Below are 21759 nucleotides of genomic sequence, written 5' to 3' on the forward strand. Positions count from 1 at the left end.
GCCATGTTCAAATATATAAAAGGATGTCATATACAGGAGGGAGAAAGGTTGTTTTCTGCTGCTCCAGAGAAGCGGACACGGAGCAATGGATTCAAACAACAAGAAAGAAGATTCCACCTAAACATTAGGAAGAACTTCCTAACAGTAAGAGCTGTTCAGCAGTGGAATTTGCTGCCAAGGAGTGTGGTGGAGTCTCCTTCTTTGGAGGTCTTTAAGCAGAGGCTTGACAGGCATATGTCAAGAATGCTTTGAAGGTGTTTCCTGCTTGGCAGGGGGTTGGACTGGATGGCCCTTGTGGTCTCTTCCAACTCTATGATTCTATGACGTGCATTATCTTACCTTTCACGGTGGGGGCACTAGCCTCCTGAAACAGCCTCATGGGAAAAGGTGCATCCTGCATAAATTCTTCCCTCCTATCATCACCATTGGAAAATCCTCATTCTCATCGTCACCTATGGAGGTGAATGGGTTAGGGGCTCCACAGACAGACAGACAGAGCCACAGCCCTTGATTGCAAATTATAAGCTCTCAACTCTGTTTGCTACACCGTGGACCGGGAGGAGGAATAGGCAAAGTCCACTAACTGCCTCAGTTACACGCAAACACCCATCTAGGGGGTAAAATTATAAATGTAGAGGCCCCACTCTATCTGCCATACCACGAACCAGGAGTGTTGCCAGTCACAATGGAGAAAGGGCTAGCTAGTGGCTGTGGAGGGGGTGGCGAGCTGCTATTGGAGGAACCCACAGGGAAAGGGCTCCCAGCTCATTCTCACAGGCGCTCAGGATTTTCAGAACGGCAACAATCACCTAAAAACAGGGTTAAAGAAAATAATGCAGAAAGAAAGCAGGAATGGGTTTTAGGGAGAGTTGGCGGTTTTTTGCTTTTGTTTTCTAAAGACAGGAATCTAGAGGAAATGACAGGGAAGGAAATTAAACTGAAAATGAGACGAAACAAAATAGGCTTATCTGATGAAAAAGGAGAGCCAGGAGGAATGAACTGCTGCGCCAGGCAGGAAGAAAAAACTGGCGAAGCCCAGCCTACTTCACACAATTCTTTGCTTCTGCCTAGAGTCCTGTGATGAGGACACAGCCATCCCATGAGGTAAATTCAGTGCTTTTCTTCTAGAAAAATGGTGCCAGCCTTGGTCAAAGGCCTGGAAACGATGCCTTATGAGGAACGGCTTAGGGAGCTGGGTATGTTTAGCCTGGAGAAGAGAAGGTTAAGGGGTAATATGATAGCCATGTTCAAATATATGAAAGGATGTCATATGGAGGAGGGAGAAAGGTTGTTTTCTGCTGCTCCAGAGAAGCGGACACGGAGCAATGGATTCAAGCTACAAGAAAGAAGATTCCACCTAAACATTAGGAAGAACTTCCTGACAGTAAGAGCTGTTCGACAGTGGAATTTGCTGCCAAGGAGTGTGGTGGAGTCTCCTTCTTTGGAGGTCTTTAAGCAGAGGCTTGACAGGCATATGTCAAGAATGCTTTGATGGTGTTTCCTGCTTGGCAGGGGGTTGGACTCGATGACCCTTGTGGTCTCTTCCAACTCTATGATTCTATGATTCTATGAGTACCCCAAGAAAAAAAGCTGTGTAGAATTGCCATTGGATCACTGCCATCACATCCTGCGTCTCACATTCTGCAGCCACAAGGAACGCTGAGCAGGGTGGGGCATGGAAACTGGAGGAGGGGGTCCAGAGGGAATTGCTTCTATGCTAAAGATGGTGATAGCAAAGCACACTCTGGACACTGAAAGTTTTCCACTCTTATCACCGGAAACAAACTTAACCTTGTGGCACCCGCATGCTGGAGGTATGTTCAGGTAGAGGAAGGCATAGGAAACGTGTTATTGTGTTTTCCCCACGATTCTAAACCAATCTAAAGTTGGCAGTGTAACCCAGAGACAGAAATAACTTCCCAGCACCTTCAAGACATCACCCAAAAGCTGTCATGCAACAGATCAGAAAAGCAAACAGTTAAGATACAAAGGCTGAGTTTTCACAGGGTATCTTTATTAATAATGTCAATTAATGTGTTACACCAGTTAGGTGCCTGTCATATTATTTTCTGGGACAGAAAGGTAAAAAACTAAAACAAGGCAGGCCTGCATTTCTTGTGGCCCCTTTCTCCTTTCAATTTGGGCTTCTACAAATTTCTATTGTCTTTCTCAGAAGATAGTGATTGCTCTTGCTAGCCAAGGTTCTTCTGACCCAGCATTTCATAACTAACAGCAGCCATACCAACACTGAGAAATTAAGGAGAATGAAATGTAAAATACAATGAAATAAAACATAGGAGATATGAAAACATAATAACAGCTCACAAAAAAAATCCCCTTGCTTTAGTGTTACTTCTTCATGGAAAACTTTAAATATGATTTTGTCTTTGAAAATACAATCATAAAAATAATTACATTCTTAATACAAGAGTATTCTTTTAAGTCAAACAACTCAGATCCATTGGTAGGTTTGGTAAGACAGTAGTACCTCGCAAGACGAATGCCTCACGCAACGAAAAGCTCGCAAGACGAAAGTGTTTTGCGATGTTTTTGGTGACTCACAAGACGAAGTTTTCCATGGCCATGCTTCGCAAGACGATTTTTTTTGGCGGGTTTTTTTTTTTTTTGCCGCAGCAAACCGCGCTTCGCAAGACGAAATTATCACAAGACAAAGCAACTCGCAGAATGAATTAATTTCATCTTCCGAGGCACCACTGTAATGGAAGACTGATACAGAATTATTAATACATTAAAAAAAATATTTTTTGCAAACTCTTGCTCCCCAAATTATAACCTGATACTGTATTTAAAAAGTAGACCCACATCCCCATCCAATGACATAAATTACAACTTCCATAACAAAAATAAAAAACAGTTCCTGATTCATACTTTATTTTGGAATACTAGATCAGTAAAATGTCCTCACCAACATAGAAATGCAGTGTACAAAACCACTTTCTTAAAGCAATTCTTGATCATTAGTAAAAAAAACCTTTGCTAAAGGCCTGTGTGAAATGCATGATGGGAATGGGGGGGGGGAAGCAGGTGAGGCGTAGATCTCTCTCCAATCTGCAAACTTATCCTGGATTCTGTTTTTCTAAGTCACAGCAGAGCATGACACAATGCTCGTAACTGGTTTATCTAGAAGGTTGCACAAGGAAGCCTCCTACCCAAGCTCACCTGGAAGCACATCAAGAGGCCTTCCTGGCCATTCAGAGCTGCGCTTGCGCACACACAATCATACACACTGAGAAAGGGGTGGAGTATATTTCACAGCATTTGATATGGTCTATTTAGAGGTTCTTTCTGTTTTGGTTTGTTTCTGCTTTTTTGTTTTATCTGTATAAATCCATACTGTACATTATTTGTATATACCTGGCACTTCCAAGACAAAAACCAAATAACAGCTGGAACATCAGAAGGAGGCATCCCAATCCTTTTACAATGCCTTGTTTTTTGAAAAGTACTAACTCTCGTGGAGAAGAAGTTCAATAATAGGCCTACGGTTACAAAAATGGTTCCTGCAGTCAGCATACCAAACAAACCCCCCACCTTCTGCATTAAGGGCAATATACACAAACCCTCAATCTGTTGAAAGGTTTTCCTCTAATGGTGTAACTACACAGGGACTCATTTCCCTCTCAGGCCCAAGACAGGGAAGCTTCTTCCTCGCTGTTCCTGTCCTCCCATTCACACCCTGCTATTTGGGAAGGCTTTTGTGTTTTCTTAAAAAGTCCTCTGCACATCTTAAGAATTTTTAGATATGCATTTTTATGCCTTCTTAAAGGGACACCTGCTTTTTGACGGCCACACTAACCAGTCAATTAGTATTCTGCTATTTCAGATGAGGAGGTAACTTTGTGCTTGTCAAAAGGGTTAGCCAATCAGAACTCCGTTGAGCCTACTTTCACTGGGAACAGGAGGTAACTGATGTTCCTTCATTTCATTCATTCACTTATGTACCTGTCCTTGAAGAGCATGCTCCCTCGTCAAGCTATGCACGTCCGTCTTGGGCCTGAGGTTGGTGAAATTTACCAACCGGGGGTGGGGGTGGGGATACGAAGATGCAGCAACTGAAATTTAGAATACACACTCTGCTCAAAGCAAGATTCAAAAGGGAAAAATAAAATTGCACATATCTGGTAATTTATTCTAGTTATTGTGCTCTGTGATCTGTTTAAAAGGGACAGCGACAGAAGTTGCTTCCTTATTAAACGTGCTGATCTAAGGTCTAGCATATATCATAAATATGTACATCTATAAATTAAACATTTAATGAAATATACAAATAAATTAGTTTAAAATAATTTGCCTAAATAAAATAACTTTTGAATACACTTCCTTGCATGGGACATTTTGTGGGATATAGATGACCTTTCTGCACACCACAGTCTGTAAAGCCAAACTGCCATAGAGGCCAGACAACTAAAGGGAAAAGGAACATGGATTGGGAGAGGTGGGCAGTGGTTGCCACTGCATAAAACTGCAGGTCCTCAGGTTAAATTAACCCCCTTCAGGGAGCATTTTATCCTCCCTACATGCTTCAGAACTTAACAAGAAGCTTATTACGTGACCCATTTGCAACAAGTGAGGCATATAGAGGGTTTACTCAACCCCATCCATTCATGACACTAGCGGAGGCTGTTCTTATACAAATTCCTTTGCATGTGCAAAGCATGAAAGCAAAGCATGGGCTTTCTGGGGATATTTTGTTTGCTTCCCCCTCCACAGGCAGACAATCCAAGCCAGCTGGTCAGTAGGGCACCAAGGGACTGTGACAACAGATTGCCTTTCCAGTCACATATGCAGGAAACAAAATACGCACAGTGGTGCCTATTGACACCAGCAGCATATTCAATATATATGTAGCAAAACAAATGGTCCTGTACTCAGATCTGGCTCTAATCATTCTGAACAAAGACAGTGCTGCAAAGCTTCACAGAGCAGGAATCCAAACCTGGTCAGTGTGTGGATGATTAGGTTAGGAACACAGGAGCCTGAGTAACATGTTGGGAGTTTTCATGGGAATTTAAATCCTTCCTTTGATGGAAAGCATGCAGATGGAGGGCAGAACTGTGTAAAAGGGCCACCTTTCAACACACCAGCCTGTCCAAACTTGAGGCCCTCCTCCATAAGCCCCTGCCGATTAAAGTTGGGTAGGTGGTGGCCAGCGGGGAGGGGGGGGAGATGACATTTGAATTTATAGCACCCCATTTGTGGATTGTCGTCTCCAACTATGATGTCATTTTAGCACCAGAGGAAGATCTGAGCATTTCAGCATATAATACGAGCTAGTCTTGATTAAAAGTTTACACATTCTTCTGGACTGTATGAGTTTGCTTTAATTCCTGCTTCTACTATGCAGTATATACCACATTTCAAGCTGCAGTCTTAAGGCTTGGGTGGGGAAAACAGCCAGTTTATCCACCTTCTTCCATGTTCTGGAGGGATCCTGCCAACAGGGAGGGTGAAAGAAAGGGTGTCCCGTCCCCCACCTCTGGCCTTGCTTTTTTAAACACAATTTCCCTCCCATTGGAAATTAAATGGAATGAACTGATGGGCTGACATAATTTTCTCCCTCGTTTGGGGACGTCAGAGGAGCTGGGAGGCTGTGGATCCTTTTGCCATGGAAATTGTTATGACAGCACAGAGGGGAACTCCAACATCAGATCACCCTTTAGGATCAAAGCTCTCTCTCTTTCCACCAACCAGGAGGGATCTCGGGCATCCTATGGCCCACGGGGTGCCATAATTAGCTTTGTAAAGCACAGTAAATAAAACAGCATAAAACCAAACATAAAAATGTTGTGTTACATTTATCTGTAACACAGCACTCATCCAGAAGGTGCCATTTGCCTTCGACCTGACTTTCCCTATCCTCAGTTTCTGTATGGTGGCTGAAACTTTCACTTTGGTTCTGATCTCCCTTTCTGGAAAGTCTCTGGTGGGCCTGCCTGATCTTAGGTGAAAGGATATTGCTGAGATAGAAGACTCAAAAGAGGATTGATGCCACCTCTCCTGAGCAGTTCCCCCCTTCCCTACTTATCTTATTAAAATAAAATGCATACATACATAAAATTAAAACTCTGTTGCTTGCGTTCTGAATTGAGCTTTCTCTCCTACTTGGCATGGTGATGGGGTGCCTTGGACCCCTTGAGTTGCAGGTGGAGGGCAGGATGGTAAACCTGTCATTTGGGGAGGGACTGTTCCTGCTCTGGCTCTTAGTTGAGCACCCCCAAAGTGGCAGGTAGGTCAGAAGAGCAGCCTGCTCAGTCAGTGTTGCAGCAGGGCGGTAGAGAGAGTGTGTCCTGGTGATCTTGTAGCTTGACCTGAACTCAGCTCCATAGAAGGGATAAAGAGATGCTCTCCCTGTAAGGACTGCCTGCTTACAGAAAGATGCAAAAAAGAATTCAGGGAGCAGACACATCTCTTCTAACTAAGGCTGGAACCCTAACCCTACTTACTGGGGAGTAAGCCTACCTGAATTGAATAGGGCTTACTTCTGAGTCGACGTGGTTAGGATCACACCGAGAACCTCCCTATCATGGTCTCTTCTGTCTGTTCTCAGGAAAGAAACAGAAAAGGAGCGAGAAGCACCTGCCAGTCGAGCGCCCAAGGGTGGATGCTGCTACCCAGCTGACTTACACAATATGCCTGAAGAGGGGAAGACATTGCAGCAACCCCTATGCACAGCAGCTGTGTGTTTTCATAAGATCACACAAAACTCTGGACTGAGGCAACAGATATACTAAGGAGTACCAGAGGGAATTTTTGTTACTCTTATGAGACATTGCAGAATAATAAATGATCATTTATATTCCACTTTTCAAGTGTTTGAAGCATTTCACATACATTATTTGCAACAACCCTGCAAGATAGGCCAGTATCGTTATCATATTATTATTATTATTATTATTATTATTATTATTATTATTATTATTATCCCCATATTGCAGATTGGGTGGTGAGGCAAAGACACTGCAGCTTGCCTATGGCCACTGAGCAAGTTCACACCTGAAGTGGGTTTTCAGCTGCAAACCTCTTGGCTCACAACTCATGCTTTTAGCCAAGATGCTACAGCAGGGAAAAGAAACTTCATATAAACTTAGAAAAATAAACATTACATTGTTTTCTTTAAAAAATACAGGGACACATACCACCTTCTAAGCAGAGATCACTGAAGGTAAGAGGTGCTTAAGGATAACAATTAAAAAATGGTCTATTGTAAACATTCATTGGAGGTTGAAATAATTTTACCTTTTAGCAATGAGAGAAAAGTGGCATTATTTCAAAAGGGGGGGGATGCTACGTTTTTTAAAAATCAGATTTTTTTTCTTGGAATGTTTCTGAACGCAACGATACATTAGTTGTTCTTTAGTTGTTCCTTTTTTTTTCTTCCTATATATCCTCCTCAAAACAACTTTAACTCTGGAGGGGAATTTGAAGTAGAGAGTTATTGATCCCGATTACTTTGTGTGAAGTGGCATCCATTTCTATTGGCTTTTTGTGGGAGTGGGGAATCCATCTAAAAACATTTGAAGAAAATAAAAACATCTTCAAAAATAACATTTAAAAACTATGGAAGCTCTTTCTAGTACAGCTGGAAGGAGCCTTTCTACACTAGTACCAAGGTAATATTTCAGTTGTGTTATCCTTTTTGGTCTCTAATCACCATGGAAAACAGCAGGTGCACGACTTCCGTAGCAGCTACAATTTTTCAGTCTCCTACTTTAAAAACCTTGTAAGAACTGAATGAATGCCACAGAGTTGAGAATCCCCACATTTATCCAGCAACTTCTACAGAGAGCCGACATCTGATTTTGTACCAAATGATTAAAGCTATCTAAAACTATTTCAAATGAGTACTGAAACATGCCAATCTCAAATTCCATCCAACACAATTGCTAGTTTAACCTAATCCATCTACGTAACCATTTAAAATGTTCCTTTTATATTATGTTATTTCCGGAAGAAGTGTCACAATAACAAAAATGACACATTCAAGATGGCCCTCTTCTTGGGCCATTAAATGACCACTAACTGAACAGGATTGACAAACCCTTTATATCATGGTGCAGGTAAATCTTCAGTCCATCTTGAGCCATACCAAGCTAGTGAAGATTTTACTTCTTTATGTTCCGTTTTTCATCTCCCATTCCTAGAGGGGGGGGGGAACGGACATTATATCAAAGTCATGTAATACTTGATTCAAGTACATCTAAAATGCAAGAGTTGTTCAGCGGACTTCACTGTATTCCAGGCTGCCACAGTCTATACAGAAAAGGGGCTGAATTGCAATTTATGCAAGTTAAAAGTAATCTTTGTCAAATCTGTATTTACTTCACACGAACTAGAACATGAGGTTAATACACAAGAGAGAAATGCTGCCATTCCATTACAGTGGTGCCTCGCTTAACGAATGCCCTGCTTAACGAAATTTCCACTTAACGAAAGGTTTTTTCTAGCGGAGGTTGCCTCGCTAGACGAATTCGTTTTACGAAAAATTCGTCTAGCGAATCGCGGTTTCCCATAGGAATGCATTGAAATTCAATTAATGTGTTCCTATGGGCAAAAAAAAATAATGAATGCATTCCTATGGGATTCGCTAGACGAATTTTTCATTATAAGAAAAGACCCGTGGAACGAATTAAATTCGTCTAGCAAGGCACCACTGTATCTGCAGCTTACTGGAAAGGAAGAAATCAGGCAAGTCCAGAAAGAAATTCTACAACCTAAAATTCTTACTGACTTGAAAAAATAATTCTACTACTTAACATCCTGTGATCTTTGTATATCTGACCCTGTTCACTGCTGGAATAAGACACCAAAGGCTTTCTGCTGTGGTCATGTGGCTATACGATTTCAAGAAGTTACTGCAACTAAGGGCCTGTTGGCGGAGTATATGTGAACTTGATAGAGCAGGACTGTAGTGGTGGAAGAGCCCTTCCAATCCAGCCCAGTTTCCTTCCTACCTCTGGGATAGGAGACGGAGGCTCAGGGCCTTTTAAAGCTTGGCTTCCAGCCAGAAGAATGGAAGTAACGACCGACTAGGACCAGATCACAAATGAGAATGCTAAAGCCTGCCCCGTCTCCTTAAGGAAGGGTGCACCCTAAGGTGTAAGCAAAATTCCCCCTTTTAAAATCAAAACTGTGTGTGGATTTTATCTGAAATACTAGGCTTGTTCAAGATGTCAATTTCTCACATGACAGCATGAAGAAAACTGAAGTGTCCCAAGAAGACTGCATCATCTCTGCGACTGAGATAATGTCCCACTTGGGTCTCCTGCACCCACCACCAACTACTGGGCAAAGCATTTCTTTGTAACAAAAATGTGAATCACAGCATCAGAAAAAAGATATACTGGAAACTGGACTGCAGTGCAGTACAAAACAGGCAACCAATGAAAAAGGAGGGAGTCGGTTGTTATCCAGGCACAAGTCTTGATGTGAAGTTTGGTGGGGGTTTTTTGGGGAGGCGGAACCTACAACTGAAATTATGAGGCTGTTAAAAGTGAGGAAAAGTGTGTATGTCTCCTGTGAACAGTGGCAAGAATACAGAGGAAGCGAAAACAGAACTCTGAGAATGGGACTGTTCCACTTGCTAGTGGTACAAGAGTTGGTAGAGATGATTGCTGCTAATTTCTTTAAATCATGTTTAAAGTGAAAATACATTTATCATATTTATTATGTAATTAGATGGAAGTTTAATGGAAGTTTTTGCATGGTTAAAAGTGCCCTTTTAAAGTTATTTCCTTGCCAGTGTAAATTCCTTTAAAAAATAAATAAACCCCTGGCTCAGGAAGTGAATTCTATACAATACCAAGCACAAGAGTCCAGTAAGAAAAATGCAGGCCTTTGACAGGAATGAATGCTAATCCCAATTATATAAAACCAAAGTAGAGCCAATTTTCAGTTTTGTTTCAGTTGAGTAATTTGACCTCCCGTATATCAACATTAAAATAGTGAGGTCACACCAGATAGATAAAATTTAGAAAGTACTTTTTTCTCATCATCCAGAAAATGAAAAATATATTAGGATAAACAGGGAAACGTATGCAATCAGTGACTGAGAACAACCAAGTATATATGACTAAGTATTTCAAAAACGTAGGGCTCATCAGCACTTCTGCTTGGCCCAAGCCTAGAAAGGATGGGTTTGTGTGGATTTCTGCTTGTCCCACACTTCCTAAGCAGAGGGCTGAGTGGTTTTGCCCTTGCCCCGCTGCTTTCACCAAAAAACCCCACTCTGTAACGATAAATAGGGACAGGCATCAATCTGTAGAAAACCAAACTGAAATTTGCTCCAATTCAGCATCAAAGATCAGGTCTCCCTGGGGAAAGCGGCAGGGCAAGAGCAAGTCTGGATGAGTCCTCATTCTTGTAAGCCGTGCAAAATACAATAATTTAACAAAGTTTCAGCTCTTAAAGCAAAATACAAGGAGTGTATTATAGGAAACTGAAGAGGACCTGAAAATGTCCAACCATTCTTCCCTTCAGTGTGAACTAAAAGAGCAATCACAGCCTTAGAAGACAAGATAACCCTTAACTTTTTTCTTTTCTGAACAGTGGCAACCCTTTCAGAACCAAAGTGAGACAGAAAACCGGCTCCTCTAGCGTGGGCAAAAAGCAAATAAGCCAAGCCTGTAAATATTGGCAGAGTAACATCGGATGCTGAGGCAGATCTCACCTTTGCCTTCTGAAGCACATGGCCTCTGCATGGAGAAGTGCTTGCGGAAGAATGCCTTTTCAGGACTACAGCACTGTTCACAGGCACAGAACATTCCGTATCACTTGTATCACAGCTGGAGATTGGTGAATTCTCCAGGGTCCGATGCTTTAGAACTGGAGACTGTGAGAATACAAAACCATTTGAAATCATGACAGCTATCAAAACCTGCTCCTTGATCTCAGGAACCATTCTGCAAATTTAGGATGCAATAGTTTAAGAGGTGTGCAAGTGGACCATGAGCAAACAACTTTCCAAAATGTATAGATGGGACTACAGAGTGTGACTGATCTGAGATGGTTTACTAATTGCCTTTATCTGGTAATAAGACCAGTACTTTAATGAAGTGGTTCCCAATTAGGTAATTACTGAGGGCCCCTAGTTTTCAAAAGTCAAGCACTGATCCCCTACTTTCAAATTTTTTGATAACTCTAGGATAGTTATGTTTTTTACAGTTCCTTATTTTTTTAATTAAAGATTTTCTTGAGTTACAAAAACATAACTCTATGGTAGTTATCTCTGCAAAGCAATTTTTTGAACAAAATGTTGGCTAGCCCCTAATAAGCAAAGGATTTTAGGTATGCTAAAAACAAACTAGGGCTAAGCGATAGCTGGTTTTCAACACTGTGATACATCAGCAGCTAAACATCACAATATTCCGATTTATCACGATGTCTGAAATTGGAGATCAGGCATGAGGATGAGGGAAGAAGCAGCCATGGAGATCTTTGGGTGGGGGGAGGCGAGGAAGGGGAGTCACCTCCACTGCATGGTTTGAGTGGGAGGAGATGGGGAGGGGGGGTGCATAAGCCCCCTGTCAGCAAGGCAGCCAGCAAAGATGCGCGCGTCCTGCTTTCCTGCTGACTGAGAAAAGCTGCTCTGCCTCAGTGCCAGGAGAAGGTGCCTTGAACAGCTGCCCTGTTCCACTGGTGGAGGAAGAGGGGTGCAGGGGGGAGTGCACTGCCCCTGGCAGCCCGATCCTGGTGGGGTTCCATCGCGGCTGCTCCCCTGCCCACGCTGGGCGCCCCGCCGCCACAGGCAACACATCCCGCCCCCACCTGCTCTCTGCCCCCCTGTGCATGAAGCTCCGCCACTGCCCTGTTCTCCATCAGCTTGAGGGAAGGCAGCTCAGATCAGCAGTGTGTCAGGTGAGATCATTGTGCGATATGGTGGTGCCTTAAAATTGGCTGCTCTGCTCTCCCTCGCGTGAGGAGCGATATATTGCTGCGTATTGCCATGTCGAAATCGTTATTGCAGTGTGATTTCAAAACCGGTCTGGGCCAATACACTGAAAAATTGCACAGCACTAGAACAGACTATAAAACTTGTGATATTACCATGCAAAAATGACAAAAAAGTAGTTTGGAGGAGGCAAGGGATGGGGCCACTGACCCCCTGGGTGTGTTCCACTGACTGCACATGGAAGTACCTGTGCAGTTGAGGTTCCTGATTTAGGCTCAATTGCCAGTCCCAATGTGATGCCACCAGCCAAGGCTTTCTTCAGGTTCTCTTTCACCTCTGTCAGCTCTAGTTCCAGAGTAACACGTTCAGACTCTTTCAACTTACACTCCTCTTCCAACTTCTTTAGTTTATCTTCAAGGATAATTAGGGTTTTCCTACCTGAAATTCAGAGGCAAGGTGAGTGATATCTGAGGAAGGGGCAGATTTATACATTCCCAGTTACTCAATGAGGCCACAAGCCTGCAAGCAACTTCAAGACGGAGGCATAAGACTTACTGCAATTTAACGAGATACAATCTTGGGTTTCTTCCTCCTTTGTAATGTCCAGTTGCGTTTACATCTCTGTCCTGGTGCTATTACCGCTATGACTCCTTTATTGATTATTTAGTAGTAGTAATAGGAAGCACCAATGATAATATTTCTGATTGTGCTTAATGTGTTTTATGCATTTTTATCCTATTTTATTTCCGCATATTGCTTTGGGACATTCTGTTGTGGGAAAAGACTAACTAACCAACTAGTTATATGCCTTCTCCTGCTACTGGAAGTATCTTTCCTGAGATTCTGGTCATACAATGGTCTAAGAAGATCAAACACCCAGCATACCGGCATTCGCTTCCAGGGCTGCTCTGAGGTCTTTCCTTTCCTTTCGAAGCTGAGCCAGGCGATTCCTCAGTGTCTCTCTTCTCCTCAACAGCTCCTCCTCTTTGGTCTGTAACCTCTTTGCATCTGCTTCAACACGGTTCTTTCCATATTTGTACTGTTCAGCACCTACACATACAGGTTAACTATTAGACATCTGAGAGCAGGAATGCTATTATAATCTTACCTTCTTATATGGGGGGGGGGCAGGGCCTTGGCTCAGTGGTTAAGTATCTGCTTTGCATTTAGAAGAGCTAAGGGCCACTCCAGGTCATGCTGGGAATATGCAGCATTTCTCAAACTTGGGGTCTCCAGCTGCCGTTGAACTACAACGCCCATCAATCCTGACAACTGCTACTGCTGGGTAGGGATGGCAAGAGTTGCAGTCCAACAACAGCTGAAAGCCCTAGAGAGCCACTGCCACGTAGACAATACTGAGCTAAATGGATGAAGGGTCTTGACTCAGTATAAGGCAACTCCCCAGGTTCTTATTAATCAAAAAGGTATGTCCCAACACAGACATTCTAACAGCCATCCAGTGGATGTGGCTGTTTTCCAAGGCATACAAATCCTTTCTCAAACATAACCCCCAAATCTCTGAACCGTATTCCAAGATCTCTCTGCTTGTCACATCTCTTTCCCAGTGTGGTTGCTGTAACCATGCCAACTGTGGTCCAGGGGTGTAAACCTTTCAGCACATTTGTTTTAGGTTCCCGGCATGTTTACAAACCACACATGACACCTGCAGCCTTGGGAGGTCCGTCACTTGTATGGTTTGTAAAACACACCAGGAATCAAACCTATGCGGGTTTAAATACTTGGACCAAAGCAAGAGCAAGTCCGAAGTCCGCTAACCCAGAAGTATTTTCGTCGTGCGCGCAGTCTGCGCATGCACAAAGTGCAAAATCGCGCTTTGCACATGTGCGAAATGGACGCCTCGACTTATGAAGAGCGCCGTGGAATGGAACGCCTTCGTAAGTCGAGGTACCACTGTATATTTGAGAATTCTTGTAGAAGAGTTAAGGTCCCTACAGACTGGAGGCAGGCTAATGTTGTCCCCATCTTCAAAAAAAAGGGGGGGGAGAAGACCCAGGAAACTACTGACCAGTGAGCTTCACATCAATACTAGGAAAGGTCCTTGAACAGATAATTCAACAGTCAGCCTGTGAGCATTTAGAAAAGAAAGCAGTGATTACTAAGACCCAGCATGGGATTCTCAAAATAAGTCATGCCAGTCCAATCTGATTTCTTTTTTTGATTGAATTACAAACTTGGTGGATTAGGAAAATGCTGTGGACATAGTGTATCATGATTTCAGTAAGGCTTTTGACAAAGTACCCCATGATATTCTCAGGATGAAACTGGTAAAATGTCGGTTGAACAAGGCAGCTGTTAGATGGATTTGTAGCTGGTCGACAGACCAAACCCAAAGTGTACTCATTAATGGTTCCTCATCATCCTGGGAAAAAGTGTCAAGTGGGGTGCCGCAGGGTTCTGTCCTAGGCCCGTTGTTGTTCAACGTCTTTATAAGTGATTTGGGTGAAGTAATTGAGGGGATGCTCATCAAATTTGCAGATGACACCAAACTGGGAGGGGTAGCTAATACCACAGAAGACAGAATCAGAATTCAACATGACCCTAACAGATTGGAGAACTGGGCACAAACTAACAAAATGGATTTCAATAGGGACAAATGTAAGGATCAGCACTTCGGCAGATGCATAAATATAGGATGGGGGACATCTGGTTTACTAGCAGTACAAGTGAAAAGGATCTAGGGGTCTTGGTGGACCACAAGCTTAACATGAGTCAACAGTGTGATGCAGCAGCAGCAGCAAAAAAAAGTGAATGCTGTTCTAGACTGCATCAACAGAGGTCTAGTGTCCAGATCAAGGGAAGTAATAGAACCCCTTTATTCTGCCTTGATCAGACCACACTTGGAATACTGTGTCCAATTTTGGGCACCACAATTGAAGCAGGATGTTGACAAGCTGGAACAGAGGAGGGCGACCAAGATGATCCAGGGTCTGGAAAGTAACCCTTATGAGGAGCACTTGAAGGAGTTGGGTATGTTAAGCCTGGAAAAGAGGAGACTGAGAGGAGATATGGTAGCCATCTTGAAATATCTTAAGGGCTGTCACATGGTGGAGGGAGCATTCTTGTTTTCTTCTGCTCTGGAGGGTAGGACACAAACCAATGACTTCAAGTTGCAAGAAAGGAGATTCCAACCAAACATTCAGGAAAAACTTTCTGACAGTAAGAGCTGTTCAGCAGTGGAACAGACTCCCAAGAGAGGTGGTGGACTCTCCTGCCTTGGAGGTTTTTAAGCAGAGGTTGGATGGCCATCTGTCAAGGATGCTTTAACTGAGATTCCTGCATTGCGGGGGGTGGGATTAGATGACCCTTGGTGTCCCTTCCAACTCAATTCTATGATTCTATGTAGCTGATAAATCAATTAATTGATTAAAAATATTTCAACTTATTGAAAAAGTGGGTTTTTCTTTCCTTAAATAGGAAATACTCACTAGAATTGCTGCGTTTCACATTTGAAGCAGATTCTGATTTCTTTTGTGGGTTGTTTAATGTTCTTCCTTTCCCCATTATTCCATTTGTAGCTGTAGAAGCCTTCTTTCCTTTAAACTGATAGAAAAAATATGTGTTTAGTAATTAAATATATATTTAGCAGAAATTATTCAATTACAGGGTTTACACTTTTCCTAGAACAAAGCCTCAAAACTGTCCCAAGCTGCCCATTTGAAAGCAAGTTACAAGTTTAAAAAACTAGGTCAGCTGGGAAGGATCCTTCTTCTAAAGCAGGCGGCGGCAACGTTTTCTGGCCATGGGCCGGATCATTCCCACAGACGACTGTCCACGGGCCGGACATGCGCAGAAGTGATTTCCAGCGCCTCGCTGCACATGTCTGGGGCGCCGGAAACCGTTTCTGCACATGCCTGGAAGCTGAAAATCGCGCCTGCGCATACGTTGTTTCTGGCACCATTTGGCAAGTCCCTGCGCTGTGCTGTGCCGGTTTAGCGCAGCGCGTGGGGGACTTGCCAAGCAGGCGGCTCAGTGACTGAATGGCTCGTGTGCCGGATAAACGGCCTCCGTGGGCTGGATCCCGGTTGCCGACCTCTGTTCTAAAGCAAGAAAGATAAAACAAAAAGCACCTACTTTCTTACTGAGCAGCACACAACAGTGAGACTGTACATTTCTTAAGTCATAGGCTACATGTGACTATTCAAAATTTCGAGGAACCATTCAGAATGTGCCACATGGTTTTGCAGGGATCTATGTTGCTAATTAATCGCAGGCAGGCGCATCAGTCCAGAGGCTAATGTTAGCAGAATTCATTCCAATTACAAAATATTAAATCATTGGGCCACTATTAAAGCTGTAAGAATATATATAATGGAGTTCTACTTTGTACCCCACAGGTGTGGGGAACCTGTAGCGCATCGGCCAATCTTGGCATGCCAAGGGTTCCAAATGTACCTGCAAGCCCATTTTTTCAAAACCACACCCACCAGTCAGTCAGCTGACTTCACATCAATTGCAGGGAGACAAGGGTGGGGTTCCATTCTATACTGGCTACATGCACTAGCTCCCCGCAGGTAACTGGCACACACAGCCAATCCAGCTCATCAGCTGACAATTGGGGGAGGGGCTAAATCCTGCTCGGTTTGACACAACCCACTTCACAATCAGGATGGGGGTTGCATTGAACCCCACTGTTCAAACTAATGTTCCTTCCTCCATTTTAGCAGGGCACTACAAGGTGCTTTGAAGCCCCAAATTCACAGCACCAAATCACTTGTCAAAGTTGGCCCCAAGAGGCTAATCCTGATAAAGATCTGGCCTGCGGAGTCAAAAAGGTTCCCCACCCATGCATTAAACCATCGTTTAAATTAAATGAGCAGCATACTAGTGCATGCTGCTCAGAAGACCACACTTAGTCCCGCTCTTCAGGAACCTGGGAAGGAAACAAAGCACGAGTTCTGGCTTGCTGTTTTGTATAAAGCAGCATTTGTGGTTCACGTCTCGCCTAACAAATTACCAAGGTAAGCCAGAAACAAACTTTGGCTTACCATCATGGTTTGTTGAAAGAGAAACAAACAGTGAGTGCTGGTGTATTCCTCAGCACACTGGAGAAAGTAGTGAGGGGAGGGAAGTTTTTTTTTGGGGGGGGGGTTCTCTTGAGCAGAATTGCTTGCCCCCTTTTGCTATGGCTTGAAGTGAAGCATGAATCAGGTCAGTGTGAAACTTTACCTCCACACACACACACAAAAGGAAGTCAATTTTCAAATCTGCATTCAAAAAGCAGAATTACAGCACTAAATCTGCTGCCTGACTTCAAAAGTAACTATACTGCTGGATTCTGACTTTTCTACCTCAAAGCTGTTTTACATATAACAATTTCAAACTTGGGGAACATGTACAGTTGCTATCAAAATTATTCAGCCCCTATTGCAAAGCAGGCTTACTATCAACATTTACAGGCTTTCAGCTGTTTGCAATGAGCAAATTATTATTATATTATTATTATTATTTGAATGTATGTACCACCCTATACCCAGGGGTCAAAAACAAAAGCAACTGAAATAGCTCAGGAAACACCTTGGGGTGGATTCAGATGAGCAGCTTAGCTGACAGGCTACCAAAGCATTTAAAAAGAAGAAGATGCTCCACAGTTCAAATATATTCCAATATAGAGAAAGTGGTGACCTTGCCACTAGGCTGTTACCACCTTGCCAACAACAACATCCTGCCCAACGGCTTGTGAAGGTTTTCACCAGCTCATTTTTTAATCTGAAAATGCCCACCGTGCACAGGGTGGACAGACTGTTTAGAGCTTCTGAAAGAATAACACCCCAGAAAGAATTTGAAAAGAGAATGGGGCATAGAATGGGGCACACATACAGATTCAAAATTTAACTTTCATATTCAAGATTAGTTTTCTTGTAGAACTGAAGGATGCCTCCTATAAAACAGAGTGGAAAGGCTCAGACAGTATGAATTACATGTGGTTTCTGCACTCTCAACTGTCAGTACAGTACTGCCAACACCTGTGTGTAAATGTGTGCGTGCATGTGCATGCTCTACTTTGAAAATCTAGCCCAGGCGTGAACAACCTATGGCCCTTCAGATCTTGTTAAGATTCCAAATTCCCAGCATGGTTAGTGGGACTTGTAGAACAATGACATCTGGAGGGTCAGTGGTTTGGCAGCTCTGACCTAGACTAACCCAATGAAGAGAATCCCCTAGTAGCACAGCATGGGTTGATGGGCTTGTGTTTTATTTCAGTGATTCTTCCACCCTCCAAAAAATATTACGCATTTTTATGTGACCATTAACAACACAAGTGGCAACGCAGCATGCAGCCTTGTTTAAATTCCAAGCATTTGGTGCCAGTGCATTATCTCAGAGATACACAAAAGAAAGTTGGGTTAAGAGAATTAAGCAGCGCAGTACCTGTGACACAGATCCCCTCCCCACAGCAGAGGTATTAGTGACAGATTGAGCAGAAGACAGATTGGATGAGACAGGATATTTATAGTGGTTAGAGGACAGTTTGTCAGTAGATAACCTATTGGTTTTTCGGTCTGCTGGTGGGTAGCGTGCAAAGATTTTCGGAGACGGCAAGTTATCGTACAGGCCCATATTATCATAAAGCCCATCTTCTCTCATGTTTCTGCCACGAGAAGCAGGAAAGTCATCTTCCGGTTCCCACTGAAACACACATACTTAGTAAATTAACACAAACTTCATGCATTGGGAGGAGAACATTAGAAAGTTATCTCTGAGATCCCCTTCTCAGCATGCATTGCCTCCATAAGGATCTGCTTAATAATGATAATAATAATAATAATAATTTATTTGTACCCCACCCATCCGGCTGGGTTTTCCCAGCCACTCTGGGCGGCTTCCAGCAAAGATTAAAATACATTAAAATGTCACACATTAAAAGTTTCCCTAAACAGGGCTGCCTTCAGATGTTTTCTAAATGTCAGGTAGTTGTATATCTCTTTGACATCTGATGGGAGGGCGTTTCACAGGGCAGGCGCCACTACTGAGAAGGCCCTCTGACTGGTTCCCTGTAACTTGGCTTCTTGCAATGAGGGAACCACCAGAAGGCCCTTGGAGCTGGACCTCAGTGTCCGGGCAGAACGATGGGGGTGGAGATGCTCCTTCAGGTATACTGGGCCGAGGCCATTTAGAGCTTAAAAATCAGCACCAACACTTTGAATTGTGCTTGGAAATGTACTGGGAGCCAATGCAGGTCTTTCAAGACCAGTGTTATATGATCTCGGTGGCCGCTCCCAGTCACCAGTCTAGCTGCTGCATTCTGGATTAGTTGTAGTTTCCGGGTCACCTTCAAAGGTAGCCCCACGTAGAGCGCATTGCAGTAGTCCAAGCGAGAGATAACTAGAGCATGGGCTACTCTGGACACACAGTCCGCGGGCAGGTAGGGTCTCAGCCTGCATACCAGATGGAGCTGGTAAACAGCTGCTCTGGATACAGAACTGACCTGCGCCTCCATGGACAACTGTGAGTCCAAAATGACTCCCAGGCTGTGCCCCTGGTCCTTCAGGGGCACAGTTACCCCATTGAGGACCAGGGAGTCCCCCACACCAGCCTGCCCTCATAATTCTCTCAGTTCTTGAGTTACTTTTGGAGGTTGCAGTAAGGTTCATCAAGGCTCTACTGAAAGGGATATCATGGAGTTGCCATCTTGGGTTTATTTCCCACACGGTCATAATATGGGAGAAATTCAGCATCATGCTGTTAGGATTGTTCAGTCAGCACAAGTAGTTTTGCTTGCCAGGTGGAATGATCTCCCCTCTTCTCCCCCCTTGAACTGTTCAGGGGGCCCGGTTTCTCCTGAACCCCCAGAGCTAATTTGGCAGGCTGGGGGGAGGAGGGAGAAAATTCATTGCGCTTGCTCTTGCCACCACAACTATTTAGTTCAATCCAGCTCTATGATTCCAGCAATTATGATATCTGCCCTTATTGAACCTACAACACAAGTGCCAATGACATAATAATGATACAGAAGTTGGCTGGTGGGTCAAAACCACAAGGAAAATGAGATAGCAAGCATCTGGCTACCCCATACTAGGATGTGGCCTGGTTCATACATAGAGAAGCTGCTCAAGAAACCAGTTTGTTTCAGTGGAGACAAAGTCAAACCAGTTTCCATTATGTCCAAAGCATAAAACTGCAGTTTAAGAGCTTCCTAGAAACTAGAATCTCATCCTGGTTTGTACACAGAACTTAAACCACAGTTTCCTAGTTTGAATATAATGGGGAAATGGTTTAACAAGTCAAGAAGTCTCCTTTGCAGCCAGGAGAAGAGAAGGGGGATGAAGGAGAAAGCAGCATCATTCTCATTCCATTCTTAGTTTGTGAGGTTCAGATCTGATCAAACTTTGAACTTTTCTCTGGGAGTTGCATGAATGCTTTGGCTAATAGAGGACTATTGAACTGTATATATATTTGTGTTGATTTACACGGGCATGTAGTATTAAAACTATATGCCCTACTTTCAAAGAATCTGTACTTGAGACATAGCAGTTTGTTGGGATCATGCCCAATGAAACTCAGTCAAGTGACTTTGGGGGCTCAACACACATAAATGATTTGACCTACACAAAAATCAATTCTTACTGATCCATTTATGCAAGGAACATCGTCATAATGAAGTGCCATTCCGCTGGGACACGCATAGCCATTGGCAGCATTTCCTCGATAAGGATTAGTAGACAGAACCCGTCTGTTCATAAAACTAAAACAAAAGCAAAAACAGAACAGAATTTATGCTGAAAGCACACACACGGAGTAAGCAGGATTCACCCTTCATCTCCCCCCCCCTTCAAATTCTTCCTTGCATTTCTCCCTGCCTACCAAAGGGTTTTTCATTACAAACACACCCAGTATGGTATCACAGGCTGAAGTGTAAGCCAGGAATGTATCATTTAGCAATGCACTGGGTGGGGGGTGGCGGGAGAGCAGCTGCTCTACACATTATTTGATTGTTAGGAAATATAGCTATGTACTCCCCACAGCAATGGAAAGAAGAATTCTGAAGAAAAGGGCCAAAGATGACTACAAGATTTTAGGAATAAGGCTGAAGTTTTAAGAAATGAAATGATACTCTTAAATCTTCCCAGTGGTAGGAAGTTTCTCAGGAAGAAGAACGTATTTTCTGGAAATGAAAGCATGTTGTTGCAAGTGGTGTCAGCAAATGGCTTCAGCTGTTTTCATCACAACTTGTAGCTCCAAAACGAGAATTAATGGGAAGAGATGGACTTCATCTCACTCGAAAGAATCGTTATAAACATGCTCTTGATTATACTGTACAAAGGTGGATCTTTCCTTAGGGCTTGTCTGTAGCATCATCATCATCATCATCATCATTATTGCAACCCAATGCTGTTTTAGGCAAGTGTGGGGGCTAATGGATATACTGCATATACAAGTTGCTTTGATTAAATTAGTAACTTGAGACAGCATTAGTAAAATGCCAATTATGAATTACTAATGAAAACTTGGTCCTAAGAGACAGTGGGTCCCTCCTCTCTTTCAAAAATCTGGCAATGGTTCAAGATTTCCAAAGCTTTCTCTATTTTTGCAGATTGGCCCTCCACATAATACACTGATAACACTTGAAAACTGCCATGGGGGGCTGCTATCATCTATAATAGGTATGTTAACCAACAGGGAAGAAGTACTTCATTTGATATTTAAAGGGGGTTTGTGTTGACAGTAGGGCTTCAACACTTAATTAATCGATTAGATCAATTCAACACTTTTAATTTACTTTAAACGATGTTCCCATTTATCATGAAGAATATTTTAAAAATAATACTCATACATTTAATAAAAGATCTTATAAAACTGCAGTTGGCAAGCACCATCTGAAAAAAAAACTT

At 43.1% G+C, this 21759-nt stretch overlaps 1 protein-coding gene across 10 annotated transcripts in view; it reads right to left on the reverse strand.

The window, feature by feature from the left end:
- Positions 1-1993: 1993 nt before the first annotated feature.
- Positions 1994-21759, reverse strand: part of AFAP1 (actin filament associated protein 1) — a 48887-nt gene continuing 29121 nt past the window's right edge. For 5 of the 10 annotated variants that reach the window (XM_035103424.2, XM_035103429.2, XM_060278154.1 and 2 more), the window contains 7 exons: positions 20477-20612; positions 18299-18556; positions 15355-15469; positions 12794-12958; positions 12156-12346; positions 10688-10849; positions 1994-8158 (listed from right to left, as the gene is read on the reverse strand). In XM_035103424.2, the coding sequence (XP_034959315.2) occupies positions 8132-8158; positions 10688-10849; positions 12156-12346; positions 12794-12958; positions 15355-15469; positions 18299-18556; positions 20477-20612 (1054 nt within the window). In that variant the 3' untranslated portion in view covers positions 1994-8131. The remainder of the gene's footprint in view (positions 8159-10687; positions 10850-12155; positions 12347-12793; positions 12959-15354; positions 15470-18298; positions 18557-20476; positions 20613-21759) is intronic. The other 5 variants (XR_004691827.2, XR_009558079.1, XM_035103428.2 and 2 more) reach the window with 5 other exon arrangements.

The sequence above is a fragment of the Zootoca vivipara genome, chromosome 8, assembly GCF_963506605.1.
Source record: "Zootoca vivipara chromosome 8, rZooViv1.1, whole genome shotgun sequence".
Classification (NCBI taxonomy): Eukaryota; Metazoa; Chordata; class Lepidosauria; order Squamata; family Lacertidae; genus Zootoca; species Zootoca vivipara.